The sequence below is a fragment of the Lactuca serriola genome, chromosome 5, assembly GCF_051521515.1.
Source record: "Lactuca serriola cultivar US96UC23 chromosome 5, Lser_US96UC23_V15, whole genome shotgun sequence".
Taxonomy (NCBI): Eukaryota; Viridiplantae; Streptophyta; class Magnoliopsida; order Asterales; family Asteraceae; genus Lactuca; species Lactuca serriola.
In genome coordinates this window covers 138141271-138159524 of record NC_136412.1, presented here as the reverse complement: position 1 = coordinate 138159524, position 18254 = coordinate 138141271, and the positions used below count along the sequence as shown (strand labels likewise).

The window sequence follows — 18254 nt, the reverse complement described above, 5'->3', positions numbered from 1 at the left end:
TAAAAAATTTCAAATAAATAGCTTAAAATAACCTAAAATAGCAATAGTTAAAAATAACTATATATAAATGATTATATTGTTACCTTTAAAATCAAAAAACAATGTTTGATGTTTAAATAATTATAATGATAGAAATTAAAACATTAAGCAAATAAATTTAAAAAAATTAATTAACAATAACAACACTATAAATATATTAAACCATATATTATATTTAATTTTATTTATGTATAACTCGCTCGTAGAATTCATTCAAACGACTGAGATTATGCAGTTATAATAGATATAACATTACATCAATTTAGTATATAAATTATTATATCAAATTTAACAACAACTTTATTGCTACATTTTAAAAAAAACATATATTTGTTAATATATCAACTATATAGGTGTTTCTGCGCAAGCGCATACATATACTAATAGTTGCTTACATTCTTGATTGGACAATTACAAACATTTTTTTTATATCCCACAAAGGCACAAACACATTTTTTAAAAGGTGTAGAACTTTAAAATTTTGAAGTTAAAAACACTTACAGTGGGTCAGTGGCCAGCACAAATTCCATACTCTCCTCCTTGGAATCCGGTTAAAAGATTTAAAATTGGATCTAATTCAGCCAAAACACTAAAATATCACAAAAGTCAACTAAAACTCTCACATCGTAGGTAATGATACAAATATATATTAGCTGCAAATGAAGCATTTCATAAGATCCAAAACACTAATATATCAACGAAGTCAACTAATACTCTCACATCGTAGGGTAATCATGATCAAAATATATATTACCTGTAAATGAAGCATTTAATATGTATATTCTCGTTACATTTCATGCACTCCTTGGAATCTAAAATCTGCAATTACATATATCACAATTACATATAGCACACCCTTTGCATATGTTTTATGTTATTCCGAAAAGGAGTTCCTCCAATTTTCCTTGCTCGTCCAACACATTAATTTCTTCTGCTCCACCGACGTACTTACCATTTATAAACAGCCTTGGCGGTAACACATTTTTGCGGAATATCTCCTTTAGTTTACTCGATAACACATTGCGTTCTTCGTATGAAACCCCATAATCGTCGAGTAAAGCTAAAATACGTGAGCAATCATAGAACGACTGTGGGATGCTTTGGTCGTATCCTGTGTACAAAATCACTGAATGGCGTCCGGGTGGACAGATAATCTCGTAATCATCTCCATTCTTCTGTACTCTGTTTTCCGTCTCTGGTTCTTTAACCTCAAACTCCACCTGCTCAAAAGTGGGTGAAAGGGATTCAGTTTGAATAAATCTAAATGACTGTTAACTTGCTTGTAGTCTGTAGAAGTGGAGCCAATTGGTTGACATTTTTTGGGCTAAGAATTATATATTTCCTCTATTCATATTTTTCAATTTATGACAAATACAAATATATGTTCAGATGCTTATACAAACAAAAGGAAAAAAAAAACAACTTACCTGATATTTGAGTGCAGTTTTGAGTTTGCTGACGACCAAATCCATTGACGGACGTCGTGTCCGTTCTTTTTCCAAACATTGATATGCAAGTCTTACAAACGTATCCAACGAGTTTTGTTCGATTTGTTGCCTTATGTTAACATCGATAATTGTATGTAAAGTTTGTTCTAAATAGCACTTTTTTGCCAATATCGTTAGGGATCGACGTTGATCATTGAACCTATAATCAACACAAGGCCTCGAGCACAAAACTTCAAATAGCACAACGCCAAAAGAGTAGACGTCTGATTCTTTGGTCAATAACATTGTCTCTATGTACATGGGATCACAATAACCAAGGGTGCCTTTGGCATCAGAAAAAAGAAACGTGTGTTGTTGGTTGGCAGGGCCGTATTTGGATAGGCCAAAATCTGCAATTTTGGCATTCCAGTTTTCGTCCAACAAGATGTTGGCACTTTTAATATCACGGTGGAGGACTCTTTGTTGGGTCCCCCTCGGATCATGAAGGTATTGCAAGCCACATGCAGCCCCGACACATATCTTCAGACGTTGAATCCATGTGAGATCGGGGCCAAATATATGAAAATCAAGGCTTTTATTTGAGGCATACTCGTACACAATGATCCTTTGATCACTCTCATCACAAAATCCTAGAAGTGAGATGAGATTTTTATGACTATAACTGGAAAGCAACATGATCTCTCTCCAAAATGAAACATCTGCTTGATCTTTTGATCTATCCAAAAGCTTGACCGCACCAGTGATCGGACCGCCAGATTGAAAGAATTCTGCTTTGAATTCTCCTTTGTATACCTTCCCGAATCCGCCTTCTGCAATGAAGTTGGAAGCCCCAAAGTTGTTGGTGGCATGTTTTATGAAGTCAAGTGGTACTCTAAGGTGCTTAAACTCTTCCATGGAAGAGGTTGTTTATATGTGAGGTCGACTGGAATTGTGATAGAAAAGTTATAATTGGAGAGGTTGAAGAATTGAAAATCACAGCGCAACAGATACTAAGACCGACAAAGCATGAATATTGTTTCAATCTATTGTTGCAAAGCTAGTAGTAATCTATAATGTATAAAGAACAATGGAATATATAGAACTTAATTACTTCCAAAACCAGTCATGCATCGGCAACATGATATATATATATATATATATATATATATATATATATATATATATATATATATATATATATATATATATATATATATATATATATATATATATATATATAGAGAGAGAGAGAGAGAGAGAGAGAGAGAGAGAGTTAGGTTTATATATAACATCTAAGTATTGTGTGAGCGTGTGACTAATTGTGGACCAATTGTGGACCAATCATTTGAAATAGATGAATTAATTAAATTGAATAATATAATTATAATTTTTATTAATCAATTAATTAAATAACCCTAATTAAAAGCCTATAATTATGGAAAGTTATCTCATATATTGTTCATTCACTTTTTATGGAAGATTACATCGACTTATTCAATGGTTTTTTTTTTCCTTAATCCAGAATCAACCAATTCACAGGAAGAAGAAAAACAATAGTATAGTGTAAATCGAGAAATCCAACATCGAGCAAGTAAGAGTAAGATTTTGATACTTTGGTATTGCATTTAAAAAATTTTAACGATTAAAATAATATTTTCAATTTATGGTGGATCAAATTTGAGCACTATATGGATTTAAACATTTTCTTAACGCTGCATACAAAAATTATTGTTCAATTATTAATTTTGCATATGGATGGGGTTGCCTTTTCTCTTTTTTTAATAACAATAATCTAGAAGCATAAATGTTTATGCCCTAATAACTAAAATCTCTTCAAAGATGAATCTCTCTTTTATACGATTACATAATCACTTTATTATAATTGAATTAACCAATTAGGGGTAATTGGCAAAAGATGTAAATGATGAATTAAATAATTTTTTATTAATCCTCTTTTCAAAAAAGAAACTTGAATGAATTCATACACATTGAACTTTCGTTTAACATTAACACAATTTTAAGCTCCATTCTTGTTGTATGTAATATGGTGATTCTTGTTGTATGTAATATGGTGGTGAGGAAAATACAACAAAGTCTAAGCTTTTGTTTTGGGTATCCAACCTTATGCTTATTTTATTAATCTTACAAAGAATACCCTTAAAATGTATGACGTGAATATCTTTAATGTGTATAACGTCAAATTCCTTTATTCTTGAAATTTCATTTTTTTATGGAATTTGTTTATTCATTCCTTTTATGGAACACATTAGAATATAAGGTGGAATGAAAATTGATTCTTGAATGTAATATGAAATAATTGAATGCAAAACTGAAATAAATTTTTGAAGAATAGAAGGCAGAACAATTACTTATTCTTGAAGAATTGAAGAAACAAATGAAACTGATTATTGAAGAATGGAACATAGAATTGAAATTGATTCTTAAAAAACATAATACAAAAGAATGGACGGTAGAAGATCGAGAATGACTATGAAAAGAATGTTATTTTTACAACAATATATACATTCATTGTATTCTAATTTTTTATATAAATATGTCAAACATTGTGTCAAAAATGGATAAATTTAAAAAAATAAAATTTGATTCTTTCAATAATTTCGTTCTCATTTACACATGTACCAAATATTCTTTAAGAATGCTTATAATAATTGGTACTTTGAATTTATGATTAACTGATTATCGATTCTTAAAATAATACTACAAACAGTCTTAATATGATTAACTTATATGACTTTGTATTCTTTAAGAATGTTAACTATAAAAAGATCTCTTAAATGAAGTCATATTCTTTAAGAATGAAAACAAAATATATGAGAGCGAACTGGATGATTAACTTATATGAATTCGTATTCTTTAAGAATGTTAATATAAAAAGATCTCTTATATGAACGTATTCTTTAAGAATTAAGAATGCAAACAAAATATATGAGAATGAACAGAACGTTTTCAATGAATTCGTATTCTCAAAAAATCAAATTTAGTTTGAAAGTAATTCATAAAATCCGAAATTTGAATTGATATTTATTAATTAAATTGAATTAGCTGCCTAAAATGTAGGTCATTTTGATTTCTCTCTCTTAATAACATATCATATTTGCATTTATGATTAATTAAAATGTTAATTATTTAGTACATGCTATCACATGTTAACAACATGTACCTTAAGATCACAATGGTTAATTCTTTTAATCTGATGGCCAGAATTTGGTTACACATTCATACAATATTTTTGATTCATATTTGATCCTAACCCTATATATATATATATATATATATATATATATATATATATATATATATATATATATATATATATATATATATATATATATATATATATATATATATATATATATATATGGAAAACTGAATATACCTTTAAGGGTATATAAACTTAATACGTCATTTAGTTTGATATATATTCATTATAATTATCTTAAACTTCAACCCCTAATTTTATTTACTTTCAAAATTTCGAAATTTCACTATTATTTTCCATTATATCTTTTTGACAAATACTTACTAGGCTATATATATTATAGTTGAAAGTGAAAATTAAGTAAGAAGAAGATAATGTTGAATTTATAAAAATCTTTGAAGTAAATCAAGTTACATGTTGAATTATAAGAACATTTGACAATTACAATGTATATAAGATATAAAACAACGTACTATTGTGAGTTTGGGTAGCTAAACTTATATATACTTAAGGGTATATTCACTTTTTCTATATATATATATATATATATATATATATATATATATATATATATATATATATACACACACACGTTAAGTTCAAATGAGAACACTATTTAATGTGAGACCGTGAGAACACTATTTTATGTTACTATTCTACTATGAATTTAATATTTATAGTATTGTAGTAATTATAATATGAATATATTCAATTTTATATTGCTATTCTACTTTAAAATTTATATATATATATATATATATATATATATATATATATATATATATATATATATATATGTAGTAATTTAGTAAATTCTAATGTGAATTTTAAATATGTGATTGTTCATATATTCGGTGTTGAATAATGTCATAAAGTTGTACATACAAAATTTTCATGTGAATATTAATGGGTGATTGTTCGTATATTTGTTGATGAATAACACATATCGTTGTATATACAAAATTCATAGTAGAATAGTAACATAAAGTAGTGTTCTCACGTTCTCACATTAAATAGTGTTCTTATTTGAATTTAACTATATATATATATATATATATATATATATATATATATATATATATATATATATATATATATATATATATGGTTAGGTTCATGTGAGACGGCCTAATTTTGTGAGACCGTGAGACACATTTTTTTATTTATTTTTATTTTTTTTAGTTAATTCAAGTTCCGAAAATAATACTTAAAAAAAGAATTTTTTGATTTTTCCATTTATTTTGCATTTTAAAATTATTTTTAGAATATGTACAGTGTAATATTATATTTAGAATATTTCACGTATTTTTCCAAAAAAATGGGATTTTATTTTTATTTTTTTAGTTAGTTCAAGTTCCGGAAATAATATTTAAAAAAAGAATTTTTAAATTTTTCCATTTATTTTGCATTTTAAAATTATTTTTTAGAATATGTCAGTGTAATATTCTATTTAGAATATGTCAGTGTAATATTCTATTTTTTTATTTATTTTTATTTTTTTTAGTTAATTCAAGTTCCGAAAATAATATTTAAAAAAAGAATTTTTTGATTTTTCCATTTATTTTGCATTTTAAAATTATTTTTAGATTTGGTCTCACGGTCTCACAAACTTAGAATGGTCTCAAATGAACCTGAACATATATATATATATATATATATATATATATATATATATATATATATATATGAAAAAGTTCAAATAAGAACGATTATGAAATTGAGAACGCGAGAACAAATTTGGGCTACATATTTTTTTTTCTCGCAAAACTCTTTCATGTACCGGCGCGACGGAGAAATATAGTATTCCTATTTTAAAATAAACCACAACCACCATTCAGACACATTTATTTTTGCCGCAAAACTCTCTTGCGTACCGGGGTGACAAAGAAATCTAATATTCATATGTGAATATAAAGGTTAAGTATATTCTCGAGTTTACCACCCTCGCCATCACAAACACGATTGCCACATCCACCGCTACTCTTGCCACCGCCACCACCTACGCTACCGTCAACCCCTCTTTAACCCCCACTACATTGCCTACCACCCTACCAACACTACCACGTGCCGCCATCATAAACTCCTACTTTAACTTCTCCACCACCACCACATGTAAGTAAATGATGTTATTCACATATGATTAAAGCATGTTATTCACATGTAAATATACACACTTAACGATTTTTTTTTTTGGATAAATTTTCTTATTGTGTCGTAACGATTTTTTTTTGATAAATTTTCTTATTGTATCGTATGTATGAATAAGCTATTCACATGTGATTAAAACTTGTTATTGATATGCTAATACGCACATAACTGTTTTTATTAATAATTTTTCTTATTATATGTATTTCATCATATGCTATGGTTAAGTTATTCACTTATGATTAAAAACCTTTATCTAAATATCGATAAACACATAAAAGTTTTTATTTTTTTTATTTTTTTTTTATTTTTTTTATTTTTGTTATTATATGTATTTATCATAATTAAACCATGCTATTCGTATATTATTAAAGTTTTCATCTGTGATTAAAACATTTTTTTTCATATGGGAATAGTTTTTTTTATTATATGTATTTATTCACATGTAATTAAACTATGTTATTCACATATGATTAAACTTTTCATATATGATTAAAACCTTTTATTCACATGTGTATATACATATAATAATTTTATTTTTATTTTATAATAATTTTTCTTGTTATATGTATTTAATAACATGTAATTAAACCATGTTGTTCACATATGATTACACTATTTTTTCGTGATTAAAACATGCTATTCACATTTGATTAATCTATTTTCTGGTTTTCAATTCCATAATTGTTCGCGTTTGAATATCCCACATACTTAATATTTATACATACGAATTTTTTTTTAATGTAAATATCAAATCTCCAACTTATGTGTTTTAATCCAATTTAATGAGAAAAAAACTTTAACTCATCACGTTTACGGTATACAGAAGGAATTGGAAACCAAGATAACAACAATAATGAATCTTTGATTTGAATAGTAACAAATAAAATTATATACGAATCCTCTAACTATATCTAACTTTCCTTGTAGCATTAAAAAAACAAAAGCTTTAAATAATAAAAAAATGAATAATGACTTGAGATTGTAACCAACTATAGTCTTTGTACATATTTGATCATTTAATTTTTTTGGTGCTGAGTTAACCATTAAACTTGTTATTTCGTTCAAAAGATACCATTGCTACTGGGTACTGAAGGTTAGCCGGTCAAATTGAATTTTCCGGCGAATGCAACCTGAAATCAAACCCTAGGTCCAAGTTCTGGTCCTTTATACATGGTAGCTTTGAATACCAATCACACCTCCACCTCTATTGTAACAACATGTTATTTCGGCTTTATGTAATAAGTATATATCAATAATAAAGAGAAAATTTTATATACTATGTGTATTTATATATCGACCCTTAAAAATGAAAGGTTAAATAAACTTGTTTGGAATGAATATAGTGGTAGAAATCATGTCAAGGATTCAAAAAATATAAAGAACATCCAATTCCGAGTTATAACGAAAAAAGTTATGACCTATCGAAAATCCGCGACAAAACCGATAAAACACTATTTAATGTAAAAAGTGAATTTTCAATAAAATATTTTTTAGCCTTAACCATCTAAATTAAAGTTATAATATACGTTAAACCGAGAGTGTCCATAAAAAGAACGACTAAATCTGACTTAGTGTGAAAAAGTTATGATTTTTCTAAGTTTTGAGACAACAGTACACAGTCCGAAACTCGAAATTTAAATCGAGCAATTTTTAGCCAAAACAACTTAAACGAGAATCGAAGATCTTATCAACAAAAATCCAACGGTAAAAAGACAGACGAAAACAGATGTCGGATGAAGAAGTTATGAATTTTTAACGGACTTTTCATGTCCCGGTCTGTTAAAAATATAACTTTAAAAATAAATTCAAAATTAGCCAACAGAGTCTAAACGAAAGTTGTAGAGAATAGTCTCACCTACGTGTGTATATAAAGAACGTTAAAACGAAGCTTGTTTGTGAAAGTTACGAATTTTTGAAGTTGAAGAAATGTGAGTATGCCCATCGTACTCAGAAGCAAGGGCTCTGATGGTCCACGTTGCATCTTTCTTTGCATGCAACACATATCTTGGATCATCGACACATCCAAAGCCAACTAGCATTTACGTCCAGCGTACATAAAGTTTACGCCCGGCGTAATGGGACTAGCCTCGACGGGTGCCTTGTAGCTTCACCACGTCCGAAGATTGGATAAGACTCGAGCTAGTACGCCCAACGTACACAAGAATTACACCCAACGTACTTAGGCAGGAACTCTCCTATAAATAGGATGTGAGGCCTCTGGGTTTTGTTTAGAATTTTCAAATCCTCTCCCCACTTAAACACTCCTTTAGGCCTTTCTAAACCCTTTGAAGTCTCGGGTACCTCCTTACCACCTGACGCAAACCCTGAAGTCCCGAAGACCTCAATTTTAAGATGAAACTCTGCCTGAGTTAAACTGGCTTTTCATCAAAAACTCTCAAGTTACGTCAAGAAAACTCCCTTATAAGAAACGAAACTCTGCCTGAATCACCACGTATCATGTGAGTTCATACCCCCGTATTTTGAATAGTTTTTACAATTTTAAGGGGGAGAAATAGAAATGAAACATAATAAAACTGTGTTAATATTATAAAAGTTTTCAAATGTTTTTAGTACTTTTAAATTGTTATAATTGATAAAATTACATATTTATATATGTGTAAATTATATAATTTGGATTCAGAAGATTCAAAATATGTAATTTGACCCCATTTCATGTTCCTTGTTTGGTTGTGGGCTTGAGGTAAAGTTATTTAATCAAAGGTCTAATTAATCACAATTATATAAATATTACATTTATATAAATATAAGATGGGTACAAACAGAGAATTTCATGTAATAGCAGTATTACAGATTTTTGGAGTAAAACAAACAGCTAAACTATAATAGATATAGTTTAGAGGACTCATTCATTGGTTTCAAGTTTCAAAATACATAACAGGAAAACTAACATAGTACATAATAGAATACAAATAAAATACATAATAGAAAACAAGCAGAGAACATTATGATGACAACAAACATAATACTTTACTAAGAAACAAACATATAAAACTATATTTTATATGGTTTATGAAACTTACTTTCAGTATAGTAATTACAAGGTAACTTTTTATTCTACATGTAATCATCGATATAGCTCTTGTGAGACATGCTTCGAGTACTTATTTAAATATAAATCAAAATTCCTAAAAATTATAACTAGAGTCTCCTTGTGTGAGAGTGTGACATTTTTGTATAGATCTATACGGGTCTGACAATCCCGCACCTAAGCTGCTTGCAACAACTATGCCGGTAGGCCTAGGGTGACAACTGTTGTACCATATTTCGACGCCTGAAGAACATCGTGTTTTAGGCGATCATAGGTCATGATGCATGGTTATGATAACTCACAATTTGGTATTGAATAAAATGATTAGTGTATGAATAAGTAACACTTCACATAGTTTTATTTAATTACAAAACTATATTACAATTATAACCATAAATATACTATTTTAATACAGAGAAAACATACTTTCATGGTTTTACGAGAATTAAACTACATTTTACAAACTCATAGTACATAAAGTATCACACATTTTGCCTACATAACAACATAGTATAAAATATAGGAGTTTCTGGGAAAAACATGTTTACTTTATCAATGAACGAGAAAAAAGATTTCATTTACAAACATATTTGTGAACTCACCAACTTAATTGTTGAAACTTTTCCTAAATCTACTTGTATTCTTAGGGAAACAATGATACAGGTACAACCACATCTTTTTTGAGATGATAGAGATTTATAAACTCCTTTCTTTTAATCATGTACTTTTGAGTTCATATACGTTATATTTTGAATACATTTGTAAAACTTATAACTTTGTAATACGATGGTTGTTGTTGTACTTTAATTACTGTTATGAATTGTTGTGATACTTGACATGAAGTCCTCTACCCCTGAATGTTTTCGCCGTTCTGATTTGGAGGTATGACAGATTAGTATCAGAGCAATTGTTTATAGTGAACTCAGTATATCAATTCATAAAAGATATACAACTATAAATACAATGGGGCCAAAGTTCTCTTACTACAATTATTCTTTTAAAATATAAGTATTTTATAAGAAGTATACTAACACTCACTCATACAAAAATAGTATCACTACATAAAAGTATTTGGATGTTGGACACTACAGTTAAACCTGAACATTTATGTAATCATATCTGGGATCAATATAGTCTGATCAACTATATTTTAATTTGAGCTATGACCAACATGTGTTTGGGAGTGATGGTGGTGTTATGACTAGTCTAAAACTTACCAAACTCTACTAATATAATAAAGCTTTAAAACAAAACACAGATTTAAAATACTATATGAGTATTTTGTAATACTACATCATTTCTATGTATCTTATCTTTAAATTCCTCGTATAGACCTTATGGCAGGATATCCTCCGCATGGGGATCCCTACTTCCTAACCAAGGGAATCATGGTTGGATAGAAGATGATCCTGAAGAGGATCCCGAGGAAGATAGCGAAGAAGAAAATTTAGATGGCACAGAATCGAAACTAGACGAAATTAATCCACCATAACGAGTACAACGCCCAGTAGCCAGACAACATTATCATGGTCCAACCCCAACATGGGGTGAAGAACTTCGCAGGTGGAGTCACCAATAAGGACAACGTCCTCCATTTGGTATGAATAGAGACTTTTATGACATCAGTAATGGGGGATCGGCTGACAGGGCTCTCTCTATTATATTGTATCGTATTTCTCGACAGGTTGATTAATCTCGTATATCGATCAACTGGTTTTTAGAAGTCACAGCTGTCTCCCAACAAAACGCTACAAATATTCAGTGTCCAGATGGAGATCATTACGAAACCAGACACCACGCAGACATGCTCCATGTAGAAATGATTGCTGCTCAAACTGAAATGAGAGCACTCCAAGATCGTTAGATTACACTAGAGAGGCGTTTAAGGGAATCAAAACCCCAAGTGACAGAGCCCAGTACTAGTGTGACATCCCCAATTTTCACGACCAGAAAATACTGATTTTGTTTATGCTTTATAAAAATCAGAGTACCTCTTTTAATAAAAATGTTGCGGAATCTGTTCCTAGTAAAACATGATAAATATGTTATAAACGCATTTCCAAAGAAAAATATTTTTTATTCATTTTAAAACATTTGGGATGTCATCGCCAATACAGAAACATAAGCATAAACAGAACTTATATTCATTATCACTAGTGATTTATATCTCCTTAATCTCTCAATGTAATGTGACTTCATATCAACACATGTGATATAAATAAATTGAGTGGGTCAGGTTGGGAAACCTGGTGAGTGCATAGGGTTTTCAACCCACAATAAATAAGTTTATTAACTTTATCAAACCAAACAAACCCGATTACTCATTCCCGTTATCCTCACTTTATGTCCTTAAAACATCTAAAACAAGGGACCTAGTCTAAGGGACTTTCATCGGTGTGACAACACATGCTTCATGTGACAACCCGAAATTTCCATTCTGTACAAACTATATCACTTCAATAGAAGTTATAGCAGTCACAGTTAATTTTCAGACTTTTTCGTGTAAGTTTGAGTAATTCAGGGTTTACACTTTAGGAAATATCAGGAGAGTGGGTGCACTAGGGTTTTGTGCAACAATGTTATTCCAACACTCTATTATATTAGAGATCATTTCAGGAATAAAAATATTTTCTGCCAAAAATATCTCAGGACTATAAATAGAATTCTGAACCAAATTCATTCATTATTTGCATTTCCAACTAGAGAAAAGCCATTTTCTCTTTCACGGATCTTCGGGTTTTTATCCCAAATCGTGAGTACCTCTTTCTAGTAGTGTTAGAAAAGCTTAATATGTGTTTATAACATGATTTAGAAGGCTAAATCACTAGATTTAGGAGTTTACTCCCCAAGGTGTTCTTGGGTGGTAAACTCCCGAAACAAAGCCTAGACCGACCCTTGTGTTATGCTACTTCCTTAGACTCATTTATATGTGTATTAGGGACAAGAAAACAACCAAGAAACACAAACACATGGGAGTTCACGGCCAAAGAGGATCTTGGACCGTGAACTCCAATAAAAAGGATCAAAGGGTGCTTTTAAGGCACCTAAAACCCTAGACATTTACATGGAATTGTTCCCACTTAATTGAAGGACTAAAACACATCAAAATCACCCCTTTAAGTGAGTTCACGGCCCTAATAAGGTTCTTGGGCCGTGAACATCAAACAAAGGCACCAAAGTGTGCCCAAGGCCTTCATATGCTTGGAATAAAAGTCTAGAACCTATACCATTTGTGCAAGAGACTTGAAAGCATCAAAAACACCCATCCTTAAGAGTTTACGGCCGCAAACTCTAAGGGCAATGGCCTTAGGGCTGTAAACTCCTAAATGAAGTGTTTCTATGCCTTAAACCCTTCCAAGGACTTAACCACCAAGTTGGAATAATTCTAGGGATTATTTAACACCTTAAAACAACCAAAGAGATTGAGTCTTGGAGTTTATGGCTGTAAAATCAAGATTTTACAACCATAAACTCCATGTGTGATGGTATATGGGGAGTAAACTCATATATGGGGTCCTTTGGAACCCTAAACACAAGTGCCTTGTCCCACAATAGCTTAGATGCAATCCTTAGGGCTTAAAACACTTATATAAAGTGTTTATTATGTCTAGGATGTCTTAACTTTATCAATTAGTAATTTAAGACTAATTGATAGCATATATGTGTGATTATATGTTCATTAGATCGTAGTGTGTGTACAAGTCCTCACTTGACACCTAGCAATCCTACGCTGTCCAGTTCATCCGAACCACCATCTACAGGTGAGTTCATACCCCTAATCAATATTTTAAAAGATTTTAAATGCTTAATGGGGGGGGGGGGAACACAAGTAGAAAACAAGATGTTATTAAATCATCTATAGGTATTTTATAACTGTATTTTCATTCAACAGATTTCACATACTACAAAATGTGATGCATGAAATGGTTTTCTATCTTTAAAATACTTTGTTATCAAATGTATTACTTTTGAAATGTTTATCAAAATGACATCAAGTCACTTTTATATTTGTTCAAAACCCTTAGATGTCTTACAAAACCAATTTACATTCTTGAATTAAACTATGCATATACACTTATATTCTTACAGCTTTTATATATGTATTAATGTTATAGTTTACAGCTTTCATCTAGTTTCTCATACCCTTGAGTAGTAAGAGTGTATAAACCTACTTGAACAGCCAATTACCTTTTAGTAAATTATCGTAGGGATAATTTGGAGATATCAAACATTATTCCTATTACAAGGAATCACACAAGAGTCAGTTCATTCATGAGTCTACACCAGTACATTACCTGATACATGAGTACATATACATATGCTTACCTGATACATGAATATGTCTACATATAATTACCTGATACATGAACACACTTATATGAATACCATACATGAACACCGTTACGTAGGTGCATTATCCTGTATTCACTTACCTGGATACTTGTATCTCAATTTGTGAGGATGATTTATTAGTATTTTCGGTACAAATTATCTTTCTTATCCCCGTCCAATGGGATATCTCGGCGGGACTAACCATTCCGAATCCCATCTGATTAACACCAGTGGTAGATGACCATCTACGGAGGTCTAAGGTTATCATTTATATTAGGAAGATTTATTCGTACCTTCTGTGTAAATTTTCCTGCCTATCCCTGTTCGATGGAATGTCTAGACGGGACTAACCATTCTGGAACCCAGCTGTTAGCAACACTGGTTTACGAACATCTACGGATGTCTAAGGTTATCACTTATCATAGATAGATTGATATCGGAACTAACCATTCCTCCATCATGCTGTTGCAACAGAGGATGAGATGAAAATCTTCGGATGATCATTAGGTTACCACTTGTATTAGGAGTCGGCTACGGGACTAACCCTTCCTCCAACCTGCTGCTGCTACAGAGGACAATTGGACCATCTTCGGAGGTTCATTAGGTTATTCATATTGCTTATTGCGATGGCGTGTTAGTCCTGGTATCCAGGGATAACACTTACATGGTTATATTTTCCTAATTACTTTATTTTGTGATATATTCACATAAATGATGAGTTTAGACTAATTATTGTTAGTAGTAGTCAAAAAGAAGGAAAAACTATTATTTTACTTACAAAACATTCGGGTCTTGGTAGAAGACTACATTCTCATAACAAAACATTCGGGTCATGGTAGAAGACTACATTGTCATAACAAAACATTCGGGTCTTGGTAGAAGACTACATCTCAAACTGATAGAAAATAAGGGATTTTCTAGGGCTTTTCATACGTACATCAACACTTTCATTTCAAGGTTTACATGACTTTTAAAACAGCTTTTAGTAAGCAAGACAATGACACTTAAATACTTATGAATTCACCAACTTTAAAGCTGATACTCTCTTTCAAAATAACTTGTATTCTCAGGTCATCAGTAGACAGGTACGGTGGCCAGGTTTTGAGAAGACGGAGCAGACAAGTCTCGTCTTTTATTTTGATTGTATATTTTTGGTGTCTTATTACAGTGAAAGAACACACATGTATTAAAACTTTACTTATAATGCAATGGATGATGTTGTTGCTTGTTTACTATTTTACATTGTTGTGATATTGTACATGACGTCCTCCACCCCTGAACGTTTCCGCCGTTCGTGGTTTTGGGGTGTGACAGATTGGTATCAGAGCGTTGTTTATAGTGAATATAGTATATCAACCCATAAAAGATATACTAACTATAAATACATGGGGATTAAAACACTCTGTCTAAGAGTTATACTTTTAAATAATAAAATATTTAAGTAAGTATATGTGCCTGCATTCATATTAAAATCAGTGTCACAACGACAAGAACAAAAGTATTACGATTGTTGAATATCACAAGTAAGCCTGGGGATATATGGTCAGTCTTGGGAATGACATAGCCTGATCAACTATGCTGGTCCGAGGAGTGATTAACATATGCCCAAGAATGGTTGTGATGTGGCAACAAGTCTAAAAACTTACCAACACAACCATAAAGAAATACCATAGGGGTATTTGGTCTTACTGTAATTATCATAGTTAGTTCGTCCATTTTAGCTATTTCTTATATCCTTTTTCTCGCATAGATTAAAATGGATGGATTTCACCATGGCGATCCGTACTTCCCAAACCAAGGCAATGCTGGTTGGCTAGAGGTAGAACCAGAAGATGATCACCCAATCCCTTTGGATGATCACCATGCTGAGGGTTTTTCCGATAGTTCTGACTCAGAGCCTGAAGTCAACAACCTACCCCCAACTGCTCAAAACCCAAACCTGAACCCCCGTCCCGCCTTTCAAGGACCCACGCCTCTGTGGGCCACTACGTTGGCTAGATGGAGCCAGGAACAAGGTCAGCCTATTCCCTACAATGGAGACCGAAGTTTCTACAACCTCACTGAAGGAGGTTCTGCTGATAGGGTCCTACCCATCATGGTTCGTAGAATTTCCAGAAACACGATACTGGGTCAAGCGACTATTGACCGGGTCGTGGAGATTGAAGCCAACTCTGGCGTTAACACTGTCCACATTCGCCAACTAGAGTCTGCTTATGAAAGGACTTTGGTCCGCAATGCAAATCTGCAGAGGGAACTTGCCGAAACTCGAGCTGAAGTCAGGGAACTTCGAGCTCAGCAAGTGAGAGCTGACAGGCGTATGAGGGACATGGAACGTCTACTGTCGGGATCGAGAACTCATGCTAGCAGTTCTCGTCGCCGATAGAATCTCGTCGACTCATCTTTTGGATATAACCTAGTTTATGTAAAACTTTGGTCTAATTTCCTATCTTTATAAATCTTAGACCTATTAGGTCTTGATCTAGTCTTAATTCTGTCAAAATTTTCCATCTTGGTTGATGTAAGGCCTACTTCTAGGCCATTTTTCCTGAACTGGTTACATCTGTGATTCCAGTATTATTGATAGATATTTAATCTTATGGAAATTATTATCCAAATGTTGTCATCTTCATTTAGGCATACTATTCCTTCTGTTGTTGGGCTATGGGGAGTTAGTCCATGAGTCACATTCATTAATCATTTATTCTTATCCATGTCGTCATCTTTTAAACGTATAGTTAAAGATGCCGCCACACAGAAATCCCAGGCGTAATCCAAACAACGAAGCACCGATACTACCACCTCCACCTCCACCTGAACCTCTTCAACCACCTAATCCGTTCAATGCTAATATGTTCCAGGCAGCTTTCACAGCAGCAGTTGCAGCTGCTGTGTCAGCAATCAACGCTCCTGCCCCTAATGGATCAGGAACAAGTGCACCTCCCTCGAACCACGGCGAAAGCCATGGACACCCTCGAGAATGCACCTACAAGAACTTCACGAACGCCAAACCCCGCAGCTTCAATGGAACTGGGGGTGTTATGGTGTTAAGACAATGGATTGAAAAGATGGAATCCGTCTTTGAAATATGTGCTTGCCAGGAGGGAAACAAGGTCAAGTTTGCAGCTTGTATCTTCTCTGACAGAGCACTAACATGGTGGAATAGCCATGTTAACTATCTGACCTTGGTGGTGGCATATTCCATCAGCTGGGAAAAGTTGAAAGACATGCTGATGAAAGAATACTGTCCTTGAGGCGAAGTACAGAAACTCGAGCAGGAATTCTGGGGTCTTCAAATGGTTGGATCCGACATCACGACCTACACAAATAGGTTCTGTGATCTGGCAAACCTATGCCCTGATATGGTTGCTCTTGAGAGCAAAAAGATAGAGAGATACATCTGGGGACTGTCGCCCCAGATCCAGGCAAGTGTGATCGCTTCTAGGCCTATTACCTTCGATAGCGCCAAGGAACTGGCACAATCTCTCATCGATCACCGAAAGCCTCAGAACCCAACAATCCCTACACCCGTACCCCAAAAGTCCAACCCCGACAACAACAAGAAAGGGTGGTCTAAGAGGAAAAGGGGGGCTTCGCAAGGATCCTCCAAGAGACAACAACTTGTGTCAATCAATGCTGCCACAGTGACTCCCATTGTCCCTGCGAACCCCTTACCAACAAAAACTTATGCTGGAACCCTTCCGAAGTGCACCAAGTGCAACTTCCACCGCCACGAACCTTGCAAGGAGATGCAGTGCTCTAACTGCAACAGGAAGGGACACACAGTCCGTTTCTGCAAGACTCCAACAACTCAGGCCGCCCAGGTTCCTAACGCCGGTATGGGCCAAACTTGCTACGGTTGTTGCGACGTGGGCCACTACAAGAGGAACTGCCCTAAAGCAGGAATGGCTGGAGGGGTAGGAAGAGTTATGGCCCTAGGCCACGAGGAAGTGGTAGCTGATCCTACGATAGTTACTAGTACGTTTCTCCTCGATAACTCATATGCTTGCATACTTTTCGATAGTGGATCAGAGAAAAGTTT

General features: G+C 32.7%; 1 protein-coding gene across 1 annotated transcript; it reads right to left on the bottom strand.

Moving 5' to 3' along the window:
- Positions 1-825: 825 nt before the first annotated feature.
- Positions 826-2497, bottom strand: LOC145051264 (receptor-like protein kinase HERK 1). Its single transcript, XM_078999338.1, has 2 exons — positions 1467-2497; positions 826-1259 (listed from the first exon to the last, which is right to left on the bottom strand). Exons 1-2 carry the CDS (start codon positions 2379-2381, stop codon positions 909-911), a joined length of 1266 nt encoding a protein of 421 aa, XP_078855464.1. The 5' UTR covers positions 2382-2497; the 3' UTR covers positions 826-908.
- Between the last annotated feature and the right edge of the window lie 15757 nt (positions 2498-18254).

Coding starts and splice junctions, on each gene's coding strand:
- LOC145051264 (XM_078999338.1), bottom strand. CDS start 2,381: ATGGAAGAGTTTAAGCACCTTAGAGTACCACTTGACTTCATAAAACAT. Junction 1,260..1,466: donor AAACTGCACTCAAATATCAG/GTAAGTTGTTTT, acceptor ACTTTTGAGCAG/GTGGAGTTTGAGGTTAAAGA.